Source organism: Pseudorasbora parva, chromosome 18 (assembly GCF_024679245.1).
Source record: "Pseudorasbora parva isolate DD20220531a chromosome 18, ASM2467924v1, whole genome shotgun sequence".
NCBI classification, from domain to species: Eukaryota; Metazoa; Chordata; class Actinopteri; order Cypriniformes; family Gobionidae; genus Pseudorasbora; species Pseudorasbora parva.
Window position 1 is genome coordinate 38,156,566 of NC_090189.1, and position 11,731 is coordinate 38,168,296.

The following is an 11,731-nucleotide window of genomic DNA, read 5'->3' on the forward strand; positions in this document are numbered from 1 at the left end:
ATATATATATATATTGAGTCCCTGACAAAAGTCTTGTCGCTTATCTATTTTCTAGAAATACCTGATATTAACCTGACTTTTAATTAATTAATTGGTGTTAGAAATAGCTCATATGAAAACTTAAAACCCTCCCAAATGATGTTTAATGCACTGAAATAAATAATGTTCACAGAAAAAATATTTATCATTTAATCAAGACGGAAAGTCAAATTTTGGCAAGACAAAAGTTTTGTCGCCTATACAGAAATTGAACAAATTTACTGCAAATACAAAAATATGTCAGCAAATTAAGTTGTGGTGCTGTGAGATCCAAATTTAATATCTTGTATGACTTCCATGAGCTTGAAGGACTGCATCCATGCAGTTTGGCAAGGATTCATACAATTTATTGATGAAGTCATCAGGAATAGCTAAGAAAGCAGTCTTGCATGCCTCCCAGAGTTCATCAATATTCTTTGGTTTCGTCTTCCATGCGTCCTCTTTCATCCTACCCCACATATGCTCAATGATGTTCATGTCTGGTGACTGGGCTGGCCAATCCTGGAGCATCTTGATCTTCTTCGCCTTGAGGAACTTTGATGTGGAGATCGAAGTATGCGATGGAGCACCGTCCTGTTGCAGAATTTGGCCTCTTTTATGGTTGGGAATATAAGAGGTAGCTAAGATTTCTTGGTATTTTAGACTATTGATGTTGCCTTCCACCCTGCAGATCTCTCGCACACCCCCATACTGGATGTAACCCCAGACCATGATTTTTCCGCCACCAAACTTCACTGTTTTCTGGGTGAATCTCGGATCCATTCTGGCTCCAGTAGGTCTCCTGCAATATTTACGGCGACTGTGGTGTAATTCAACAGAAGATTCATCTGAAAAATCCACCTTCTGCCACTTTTCCAGCGTCCATCCTTTTAGCAGGCTGTGGGCCTTGGCAAATGCCACACGGTTTTTCAATTGTCTTTTGTTTAGTGTTGGCTTCTGGGCACTGATTCGACCATGGAGGCCATTTCGAGACAGAATCCGACAAACTGTTCGGGTTGACACGGGGACTTCAGGTGACCAGGTCTCGTAAAGCTCTGCTGCAGTGGAAAATGGGCTGGCCTTGGATTTTCGAGCCAACAAACGGTCCTCTCGAGCAGTTGTCTTGCGGGGTCTGCCTGACCTGGGCTTGTCAAAAACGTCTCCAGTCTCTTCAAATCTTTTTTTTATCCTCTGTACTTGACGCTGAGACACATTGAAGGTGTCTGCCACATCAGCAGTGGATCTGGTCTTCAGCCTCATGATAATCAAAACTTTAGTCTCTGGGTGAATCTTAGGCATGTTTGCAGAGGTCTAGTTGCAGTTGATGTGAAGGTCTAGCGTACTGGGGTTCTTTTTATACACACTTGAGACCTAATTGATCCATTATTAGTCACAGGTGAAGCTCATATGACAAGGTCACAACACTTATGTCTTTGCAAAAATTACCTCAATGGGCTTTACCAAGCTGTGAATATTAGAATACTTTTTGAAAGTTTAGTTTTTCACTGAAACATTATCACAAAAGCTGGTGGGATTAAAATGAGCCATTTCTTGTAAAAAAAATCTTGATTAGAAATATATTTCAGTGGCACTTTAGGTCAATTTGTACACAAGCGACAAGACTTTTGTCAGGGACTGCATGTATGTATGTATGTGTCTGTTTGTGTTTATATGTTATTAAACTCTGTATTATTAGTTATAAGTTTTGTTCACGCATCCACCCTCTGTGTTTAACTCATGTAGGCAACACGGCTGGGACTGATTCCGGCGGGCCGGGGCAAACCACCAGCTGCACCGACTCGAGGCAGAGGGAGGGGCCGAGGGCGGAGCCTTAGGGGGCGTGGTGGAGGCAATCACATGGTGGTAGACCACCGGCCTCGAGCCCTCTCTATTATTGGCTTCACACAGGAAGAGAAGGAGGAGCTCATGCCGCATTTCATGGTAAGACTTGTCTGTCTATCATCTATCTATCTATCTATCTGTCTGTCTGTCTGTCTGTCTGTCTGTCTGTCATCTTTTTGTCTATCTGTCATCTATTTGTCTGTCTTTCTGTTATCTATTTGTCTGTCTGTCTGTCATCTATTTGTCTGTCTTTCTGCCATCGATTTGTCTGTCTGTCTGTCATCTATTTGTCTGTCTGTCTGTCATCTATTTGTGTGTCTGTCATCTATTTGTCTGTCTGTCTTTCATCTATTTGTGTGTATGTCATCTATTTGTCTGTCTTTCATCTATTTGTCTTTCTGTCATCTATTTGTCTTTCTGTCATCTATTTGTCTGTCTTTCATCTATTTGTCTGTCTGTCATCTATTTGTCTGTCTGCTCGCTGCTCGCTGTCCCAAAGTCCAGGCTACGGACGTTTGGTGATAGAGCTTTCTGTGTTGGTGCTCCTTCACTCTGGAACAAGCTTCCTCATTCCATCCGCTCTGCATCATCTCTAGCAACCTTTAAAAACAGCTTAAAACACATCTCTTCATTGAGGCCTATGGACCATAACTGCTCGGTTTTCTCTCTCTCTCTCTCTCTCCTCCCCCCATCCCCCCCCCCCCCGTCTGTCATCTATTTGTCTGTCTGTCTGTCATCTATTTGTCTGTCTGTCTGTCTGTCTGTCATCTTTGTGTCTGTCTGTCATCTATTTGTCTGTCTGTCTGTCATCTTTGTGTCTGTCTGTCATCTATTTGTCTGTCTTTCTGTCATCTATTTGTCTGTCTGTGTCTGTCTGTCTGTCTGTGTGTCTGTCTGTCATTATTTGTCTGTCTGTCTGTCATCTTTGTGTCTGTCATCTATTTGTCTGTCTGTCTGTCTGTCTGTCTGTCATCTTTGTGTCTGTCTGTCATCTATTTGTCTGTCTGTCTGTCTGTCATCTTTGTGTCTGTCTGTCATCTATTTGTCTGTCTGTCTGTCTGTCTGTCTGTCATCTTTGTGTCTGTCTGTCATCTATTTGTCTGTCTGTTATGTTACAGCCACATTCCAAAATGGATCAAATATATTATTGTTTCACTCAAGTCTACAAACAATACCCCATAATGATAACGTGAAAGAAGTTTGTTTGCAATCTTTGCAAATTTATAAATAAATAATAAAAAAAAACGAAAGAATTCACAAGTACATAAGTATTCACAGCCTTTGCTCAATACTTTGTTGAAGCAACTTTGGCACAATTACAGCCTTAAGTCTTTTTGAGTAAGCTTGGCACACCTATTTTTGGGCAGTTTCTCCCGTTCTTCTTTGCAGGACCTCTCAACCTCTATCACGATGGGGAGTGTCGGTGCACAGCCATTTTCAGATCTCTCCAAAGATGTTCAATCGTGTTCAAGCCTTGGCTCTGGCTGGGCCACTCAAGGACATTCACAGAATTGTCACATAGCCACTCCATTGTTATCTTGGCTGTGTGCTTAGGGTCGTTGTCTTGTTGAAAGATGAACCTTCACCCCAGTCTGAGGTTCAGAGAGCGCTGAAGCAGGTTTTCATTAAGGATGTCTCTGCACATTGCTGCATTCATCTTTCCCTACAATCTTACTAGTCTCCCAGTTCCTGCTGCTGAAAAACATCCCCACAACATGATGCTGCCACCACCATGCTTAACTATAGCAATGGTATTGGCTAGGTCAAGAGCAGTGCCAGGTGACCAGAGGATTTAGTTTTAACATTTCAAATTTACAGAAATCTAGTGTTTGACCATATCTAAACATGTAGGCTATTCAAATGCAAAACCTAAAAATAACCAAGCAGTTATTTTTCCAGCCACAAAATGACTATGATTTGCCTTTTTGGAATTCTCTATTTTAACCTTAATTACTACACTACTTGTAAAATATTTTAGTGGTCATTAATGGACCATAATTATTGCACAAATAGTATTTAGTACCAAAAAGAGCTCCTCAAAATATTGAAAAATTATTATTAAACTAAAATATAGAACATTTATTTAATTGAAAAATAGTTGTACGGTCACGTGACTATAATAGTAAGGAATACCTCAGGGCTAAATACAAGAAGAGCATAGCATTAATGTTAACAATGTTGCATCTCCATCACTCCATAATAAAATTATACTGTAAATGCGGTTGATTTAATAATCAATGCACACTATACTGTACTGTCCAAAAATTGCTGCAAATACCTGTATAGTGAAGCTGTTGTCTGTCCGCTTGAGCCATTCAAATGTATTGAGAGCGCTGGTTTGTTTAAAACAATTGAGAGCACCGTGATCCAGATGAACGCATGTCGCAACTCTGTTACGATCGAATGCAACGCACCGTGTGTGAGTGTGAGAGACGTACGAGAGATGGAGGGAGAGCAGGGAAAAGAAATGCAGCTGAACGAATACGCTGCATAGATGTTTTAAATAGCGTTTAAAAAAATTATGACTAATATGTGGCGGCCGGTGTGGATACTGTGGCACACCGCCACAAATTAGTCTATGTGTGAGAATCACTAAATCCTGTCTCGGAGATCTACAGACAATTCCTTGGACGTCATGGCTTTGGTTGTGCTCTGACATGCACTGTTAACTGTGGGACCTTATATAGACAGGTGTGTGCCTTTCCAAATCATGTCCAATCAACTGAATTTACCACAGATGGAATCCAATCAAGTTGTAGAAACATCTCAAGGATGATCAGTGGAAACACGATGAACCTGAGCTTCATTTTGTGTCAAGGCAAAGGCTGGGAATACTTATGTACATGTAAATAAAAAAATGTGTTTTATAAATTTGCAAAGATTTCATACAAACTTCTTTCACATTGTCATTATGTGTACAGTCCCTGACAAAAGTCTTGTCGCTTGTGTACAAATTGACCTAAAGTGCCGCTGAAATATATTTCTAATCAAGATTTTTTTACAAGAAATGGCTCATTTTAATCCCACCAGCTTTTGTGATAATGTTTCATTGAAAAACTAAACTTTCAAAAAGTATTCTAATATTCACAGCTTGGTAAAGCCCATTGAGTCAATTTTTGCAAAGACATAAGTGTTGTGACCTTGTCATACGAGCTTCACCTGTGATTAATAATGGATCAATTAGGTCTCAAGTGTGTATAAAAAGAACCCCAGTACGCTAGACCTTCACATCAACTGCAACTAGACCTCTGCAAACATGCCTAAGATTCACCCAGAGACTAAAGTTTTGATTATCAAGAGGCTGAAGACCAGATCCACTGCTGATGTGGCAGACACCTTCAATGTGTCTCAGCAGTCAAGTACAGAGGATAAAAAAAAGATTTGAAGAGACTGGAGACGTTTTTGACAAGCCCAGGTCAGGCAGACCCCGCAAGACAACTGCTCAAGAGGACCGTTTGTTGGCTCGAAAATCCAAGGCCAGCCCATTTTCCACTGCAGCAGAGCTCCACGAGACCTGGTCACCTGAAGTCCCTGTGTCAACCAGAACAGTTTGTCAGATTCTGTCTCCAAATGGCCTCCATGGTCGAATCAGTGCCCAGAAGCCAGCACTAAACAAAAGACAATTAAAAAACCGTGTGGCATTTGCCAAGGCCCACAGCCTGCTAAAAGGATGGACGCAGGAAAAGTGGCAGAAGGTGGATTTTCAGATGAATCTTCTGTTGAATTACACCACAGTCGCCGCAAATATTGCAGGAGACCTACTGGAGCCAGAATGGATCCGAGATTCACCCAGAAAACAGTGAAGTTTGGTGGCGGAAAAATCATGGTCTGGGGTTACATCCAGTATGGAGGGAGTGTGAGAGATCTGCAGGGTGGAAGGCAACATCAATAGTCTAAAATACCAAGATCTCTTAGCTACCTCTTATATTCCCAACCATAAAAGAGGCCAAATTCTGCAGCAGGACGGTGCTCCATCGCATACTTCCATCTCCACATCAAAGTTCCTCAAGGCGAAGAAGATCAAGATGCTCCAGGATTGGCCAGCCCAGTCACCAGACATGAACATCATTGAGCATATGTGGGGTAGGATGAAAGAGGACGCATGGAAGACGAAACCAAAGAATATTGATGAACTCTGGGAGGCATGCAAGACTGCTTTCTTAGCTATTCCTGATGACTTCATCAATAAATTGTATGAATCCTTGCCAAACCGCATGTATGACTTCCATGAGCTTGAAGGACTGCATCCAAGATATTAAATTTGGATCTCACAGCACCACAACTTAATTTGCTGACATATTTTTGTATTTGCAGTAAATTTGTTCAATTTCTGTATAGGCGACAAAACGTTTGTCTTGCCAAAATTTGACTTTTCTGTCTTGATTAAATGATAAATATTTTTTCTGTGAATATAATTTATTTCAGTGCATTAAACATCATTTGGGAGGGTTTTAGCTTTCCATATGAGCTATTTCTAACACCAATTAATTAATTAAAAGTCAGGTTAATATCAGGTATTTCTAGAAAATAGATAAGCGACAAGACTTTTGTCAGGGACTGTATATCTATCTGTCTGTTTGTGTCATCTATCGGTCTCTGTCATCCATCTATCTGTCTGTCTAAGTTAGTACTTAGTTTGATCAGTCCATATGTCTTGTTTTATAGAGGTTTGGCGAGATCGAGGGTCTTCGTGACCATGATGCTTCCAGCGTCATAATGACCTTCAAGACCCGCAGTGAAGCAGAAAATGTACTGTGGCTTTTTAATTCTGCTGTTTTTGTTTTCAATTTGAGATTTATTTTAAGACATTAGAAAACTTTAACCACACTAAATAATCTCTCTTTTTTTTCAGGCTGCAAACCAAGGAGCAAAGTTCAAAGGTCGAGTTCTACAGATCTCATGGTACAAACCTAAAACTCCATCTGTGTCCACTGAACCAGAAGAGGAAGAGTCGAAGGAAGAGGTCAACGCTGCAGGCATCCATGTAATGACGGTAATTGCACGGCATAACTACATAGTGTTTTAATTATGAAAGTCCAGCAAAAGTGCACGCACATTTACTCGAGATAAAAGGGAAATATGATGAACTACCTTTTACTTGGTTACACCACATGACTTTTTCCACTTCAACTGTATGAAGGTTTTTCAAACCCAACATGAATATTACATTTCTAAAAACGAAAGTTGAAACTCAAATGCTGTTGATCTTTTCTCATCCTCTCCAGGAGCCAGTCAGCCCGTTTCTCCTTCCAGAGGAAGAGGAAGAAGATGATGACGAAGAAGATGAATACGAGAGCCGCTCATGGAGGCGATGAGGAAGGGCAAACGGCACCGCTTTTTGTTCGAGGACTCTCATTTATAGTTTTTGTTTGTGAAAGCTAATTTAAGTATATTTGATTAAGACGAAGAGTCTTTCTTTTCTTTTTTAAAGACGGTTTTCAGTATTTTGAGAGGTGGAAAAAGGAAAAGGCAAACCGCGCTCTCCGTACAGGAGAATATGAGAGACGTCTGTGGAGACTCGCAGTGTTTCTGTCACTCTGAAATTTCTGCTTTATGAATCAAACTCTCACTTTTGCTGAGATTGAATGCGGAATGTTTCCGCGGGGAAACGTTTCGTTTCACTGTGCATGAGCAGATATCAGTAACTCACAACATTTGTGACTACTGTGAATTTTTTTTGTTTTTAAATACCTAAATTGTTTCACTTTCTTTTCACAGTTTAATATGATTTTACATGAAACTTCATCTGCACTTTGTGCCACTTTGGTAGAATTTCTCCCGATGGATGCACACTTTTGGCATCGTTCCCATTAAAGGCATTTCTTCCTTTGGGAAGAAACAAAATGCCCTCATGATGTCAAACATTTAAAAAAACGAAACAACTAAACACTTTTGTATCTGCTCTCTAACGTTTAGGCAATATTTATCCCCAGGTGGATTTTTCCTTCTCAATATTAATGTGCCACTTCCTGTATATATATGGACTCTATAGAAGATTTATGTGGCACACTTCATTTTGGTCAGTGTGTCCGTGTTCATATTTATTTCTCACATCTAGGTGATGTTCCAAAACCAAAAAGAGCTTTGGATGATGGTCTGAGAAAATGATTATTGTTAGTTGAGGTAGAATATGAACAGAGGTGTTGTGAATGTATTCAATATTGATTTACACTTCATTTACGCCTTATCGTCAGTGTACACCTGACGTTTTATGAGATTTGTGACACTTTTTTTCCCCTCCTTTTTTGTGTATATTTTGTAAATGTTTGCAGTGGTAATGACTGTTCTCTTCATTATTTTAGCCGGTCGAATGATTGAATCGCATTCATAACTCTTAGAGGCTTATTTAAGTGAGCATATGACTTAAAAACACAGTCTTATATAATTACACAATGCTTTGAAAAAAGAATCAGTTTTCTTGTTTTTTGACACTCCACTCATTTCAAAAGCCTGGTCCTGCAGAAATGGGTCGAGAAAACACCCGTTTCTGTAACCTTAGCATGCTGGCATATGTATGCGTGTGTTCATTTGAAAAAAAGAAAGAAAATATATGTATGTTTGCATATATATTTTTTTAATGTTCATATTTACATACTTTGCTAAAATAAGATATAAGTTTATAGTTCCTTTTAATGAAGGACCAGTGTAAAACTTTCCTATGTAAGCTGTTGATGTGACGGTTAATAGCACGTTACTTTTTGCCCGCTCTTCCCGATCGATTGTACATATTATTGTCATAACCTCCACAATGATTTCTCGATAACTCAGTTGCTCATTTAAGGTCTGGGAGGTCTTAATGTTGGTTTTGTACACAAGTCTGATAGAAGGACTCTGGACCGTGTGTGAATTTAAAGAATGGATTTTGCTCATTTGTACAAGCGTTTTACTACACCACATTAGTACGAAGTCATACATTTAGCGTAAATAGATTTTGACTTTATTACTGTTTATAAATTTAAATATCTATGGATGTATTTTTCAGTTTTTTGTTTGTAAAATGAATTTCTAACAGTTGCATGTTTGCTAATCAATAAAGATAACGGAATGGGGGTGAGCAAGAAGAATATCAAGAAAAAAAAAGAAAAAAAAAATGAGTTTCAATTGGCTGAAAGTAAAACGATTCGCAACAAACAAAAAATGAAAAAGAAGTCTCAGTGAAAAAAAAGAGAGAAAAAAGGAAGAAAAAAAATCATGATCCATTCCAAGAATTATTCCCCTCTGAAACAGTTGTTTGTGTGTTTTTCTTTGTGATGGTGCTGCATAATCAAAAAAAAAAAAAAAAAAACATTTAGTAATATTTAGTGTTTTTAAGAAATGGATGTTATCGGACTTTTGTTATCGGACTTCTAATATTAGGTTGTTTATTAAGTGATTGTTTTAACACTTGAGGTTTACAAAGAGACTTTAAATGAGGAAATTGTTTGCAATGTAGGAGAGAATGGGATAATTTATGCATAATTTAATATTTACGAGGCATAATATTATGACCACTGACAGGTTAAATGAATGATTAGCTCTTCATATATGAGAATGATTATCTTCTTATCTTCAGAGCAAGGCCAAAGGGGAGTACTTTGTACTAAAAGACCTTCCCCTCGAAGGCAAACCTGAGGAACTTCCTGTGTCGCCGAACGACCTGAATATGAAAATAAGCATCCTTCAGGTCTATCGAAACGAACCTGGGAAATGATAGACTTCAGTGTTTGCATTTTGAACCTCCCTATGATGAGGTAAATGTTAAAACTGCCGTCCATCTTCAGAACCAAGAAGTAACAGCTGAAAAACCCTGCTCTATGTCCGAATGGGATATATTAGGCAGCGAATTAACATTTTGTCTTCATAGTTGATGTGTTAGAAGAAGGAAAAATGGGCAAGCCTTAGGATTTGAGTGAGTTTGACAAGGGCCAAATTGTGATGGCTAGACGACTGGGTCAGAGCATCTCCAAAACTGCAGCTCTTGTGGGCTGTTCCCGGTCTGCAGTGGTCAGGATCTATCAAAAGTGCTCCAAGGAAGGAACAGTGGAGAACCGGCCACAGGGTCATTGGCGGCCAAGGCTCATTGATGCACGTGGGAAGCAATCAAACAGATGCGCTACTGTAGCTCAAATTACTCGCGAGGTTAATGCTGGTTCTGATAGAAAGGTGTCAGAATACACAGTGATAGCAGTTTATGTATGGTTCTGTATAGCCCAGTCAGGGGGCCCATGTGGATCCCTGTCCACTGCCGAAAGTGCCAACAGTGGGCACATGAGCATCAGAACTGAACCTTGGAGCAATGTAAGAAGGTGGCCTGATGAATTACCTTTTCTTTTACATTGCATGGATGGTCGGGTGCATGTGCATCACTTTCCCTGAGAAAACATGGCACCAGGATGCACTATGGGGAAGAAGGCAAGCCGGCGGATGCAGTGTTTGGGTAATGTTCTGCTGGGAAACCTTCGGTCCAGCCATCCATGTGGAGGTTGCTTTGACACGTACCACCTACCTTAGCATTGTGTCAGACCATGTTCACCATTTCATGGAAACATTATTCCCTGGTGGCTGTGGCCTTTTTCAGCAGGATACTACACCCTGGCACAAAGCAAAAATGGTTCAGGAATGGTTTGAAGACTTGGCCTCCAAATTCCCTAGATCTCAATCCAATCGAGCATCTTTTGGATGTGCTGAACAAACAAGTCAGATGGAGGTCCCACCTCAGAACTTACAGGACTTAGAGGATGTGCTGCTAACATCTTGGTGCCAGATACCACAGCACACCTTCAGGGGTCTAATGAAACCCATGCCATGATCAACACAATATTAGGAAGATGGTCATAATGGTATGACTGATGGGTGTGTGCGTAGTTACACATCTGACAATAGTGGAGTTATTACAGAAGAGTATATATGAAATACTATCAGAAATATAAAAGGACAAATTTACAACATATCTGCATTTTAATGTCATTATTTTTATTTATTTTTACTAAACTATATAAAACATCATATGAAATCATTCAGGTTTGGGGCACATGGCCATATTTATTGGCAGATGGAGGTCTGTGAGATGTTGAGGGCCCGTGAGTATAAAAGGCCACCTGAGTTACACGCCATCAACTCTTTTGTCTGAAGGAGACATGCAGGCAAGACATGGCAACGAGACAGTTTCTCAGGGAACCGTTTTGCATAGGCAACCTGAGACATTCCCTTTCGATGTGGAACTTCAAAGCTGTGTCTTGTAGATGCTCTGTGTAACTCAATACACACTGTGCCATGCTGAAGGAATGCCTGCCTCACTAAGCTGTGAATATACTCAAACAAAGTGACTCAGGACAAGGCTAGAGTGACGAGTGCATATGTGATTTGTGCAAAATGTTGCATAGTCTCTAGGCTACTCAAGGCCTCGAAACAACTCAAAACAACTTATTAACCTCTATATCCAAAGTACATGCCAAGCAATGGACAAGAGAGAAACGTGTTTCCTCCCTCTCTGCCAAATACTACTCCTTCAACCCTCACGGAGCACCAGAGGGGGATATCGCCTGAAAGCTTTCGGAGACTGACAAATCTTACAAATATAAGATCTAACTTTCTTGCTGTCGAAATACAAACTGGAAGACGGAACACAATGAGCACAGTGCTGAAAAGGGGCGAAGCTACAAAACGTCTATAACGTATCATTTCTGAGTCTGAGCTCTTATTACACTAGGAAGCCAACATTTGTGAGATTTTCAACAGAATATTATGCAGTTTGATAGGAGAAACAATTTCAGGGTTGATATGCTATTACTGAAATGAGATGTAAGCCAGTCTGTCACTGATGGTTTCTTGACAAAAATGAATTTTATTAATAATTTGAATTTTAAGCTCGCTATATTTGAGTTCAAAACTT

The 11,731-nt window shown here is 39.9% G+C and overlaps 1 protein-coding gene across 7 annotated transcripts in view; it reads left to right on the forward strand.

Annotated features, from left to right (window-relative positions):
• rbm27 (RNA binding motif protein 27) overlaps positions 1–8,440 on the forward strand; it is a 50,482-nt gene extending 42,042 nt beyond the window's left edge. For 6 of the 7 annotated variants that reach the window (XM_067423185.1, XM_067423189.1, XM_067423186.1 and 3 more), the window contains 4 exons: positions 1,762–1,959; positions 6,526–6,609; positions 6,713–6,853; positions 7,086–8,440. In XM_067423185.1, the coding sequence (XP_067279286.1) occupies positions 1,762–1,959; positions 6,526–6,609; positions 6,713–6,853; positions 7,086–7,175 (513 nt within the window). In that variant the 3' untranslated portion in view covers positions 7,176–8,440. The remainder of the gene's footprint in view (positions 1–1,761; positions 1,960–6,525; positions 6,610–6,712; positions 6,854–7,085) is intronic. The other variant, XM_067423188.1, reaches the window with a different exon arrangement.
• The last annotated feature ends 3,291 nt before the right edge of the window (positions 8,441–11,731 follow it).